The sequence below is a fragment of the Orycteropus afer genome, unplaced genomic scaffold (assembly GCF_000298275.1).
Source record: "Orycteropus afer afer isolate SDZICR_OR568_19922 unplaced genomic scaffold, OryAfe1.0 scaffold00419, whole genome shotgun sequence".
NCBI lineage: Eukaryota > Metazoa > Chordata > Mammalia > Tubulidentata > Orycteropodidae > Orycteropus > Orycteropus afer.
The window spans coordinates 241,087-242,334 of record NW_006922006.1 but is presented as its reverse complement, the minus strand read 5'-3'; the positions used below and the strand labels follow the sequence as shown (position 1 = coordinate 242,334).

The window sequence follows — 1,248 nt, the reverse complement described above, 5'->3', positions numbered from 1 at the left end:
AGTAGGATTGCCCAACCTTCCTTCCGAGGAGTGGCTGGTGGGTTTGAACCGCCAGCCTTAAGGTTAGCAGTCAAGTGCTTTAGGCACTATGCTACCAGAGCTCCTAAAGTAGTTTTAGCAAACATTTTTCAAATACCAACATGATGTTAAATACTCTCCCAGGAAGACTTTTGAGGCCTAAGTGGGTAAATTTATGTAAAAATGTCTTATAATGGAGGCCCAGCCCCATGTTCAGCAAATGATAGCTAACATAGTTCCCTTCCCTTGCTATGTACCCTATCATAATTTAGTCTCAAATCTTACATTTCCAAATCTGGCCCTTTTGGCAACTGAATACTTCTATCAGGAACTTGGAAAATAAAAGGCATAATCTCACTTGCTGTTTTCATCTGGTTTATCCATTTTAAATAAGTCCATTTGCTCCATGCTGTCATTGCTTGAAGTCTTGTGTTTCGTTGATAATTTTGGTACAAAGAGCATTGTCTTCGTGTACTCCACCTGTACCAGTTTTGAAGCTGACACGTTTCTAATTGCCTTATCCAAGTTCTCTTGGCAACCTAGACAGAAGAGAAAGACAGGCACTACTTCACCCCTTGCATTTGTTGTTTAATGGAACAGGAGTTCCTTGCCTTTTACCTTGGACTAGTTACCTTGGATCTGGAAGACTTGTTCCCAGTTGATAACCTGTGGACATCTCAAGACTTCTTCTAACTTGTCAAGGTCTTTAGTGAAGATGTGATATGTGTTGGTATAGTGATCCAGGTCATCTTTCATCTCCTGATATATCAAAAATCAATTCTATTTATATAGCACAATTTACAGAATGTTCTTGCATATGCCTAGAGTGCTAGAGGCTAGATTGCTTGATACCCTCAATTTTCCTGAGAGGTGCAGAAAATCATCTTAGAGTCCTTTAAGGAATGAATTGCTGTTGACATATTAAAGGTATGACAGGCACTAAAGTCAGCTTCCCTTAGAAGGGTAAGTAGCTCCATTGTCTGGGAAGAAGATGTACTAGAAATGGTGTGTGTTCAAGGTCTAAAAGAGAGGGTTCCTGAAGTATGGGGACAAGGTTGGAGGTCAAGGTTTTGGGATTGCTAAGAAGTGATGCTTGAGCTGATTCTGACCTAGTACTCTTGGGCTGGTGTGGTGATTGGATCTTTGTGTGCATGTGACTAGGGAGGACTTTTGGAAAGAGCCATCATGCAGCACCTAGAGTAGAGGGCCCAATCTACTACCACACACCTG

General features: G+C 41.3%; 1 protein-coding gene across 1 annotated transcript in view; it reads right to left on the bottom strand.

The window, feature by feature from the left end:
• The window catches only part of GLYATL2 (glycine-N-acyltransferase like 2), a 7,492-nt gene that overhangs the window by 2,471 nt on the left and 3,773 nt on the right, over window positions 1–1,248 (bottom strand). The window contains exons 3-4 of the mRNA XM_007953842.1: window positions 651–777; window positions 377–557 (exon numbers count right to left, since the gene is read on the bottom strand). Coding sequence (XP_007952033.1) covers window positions 377–557; window positions 651–777 — 308 coding nt within the window. The remainder of the gene's footprint in view (window positions 1–376; window positions 558–650; window positions 778–1,248) is intronic.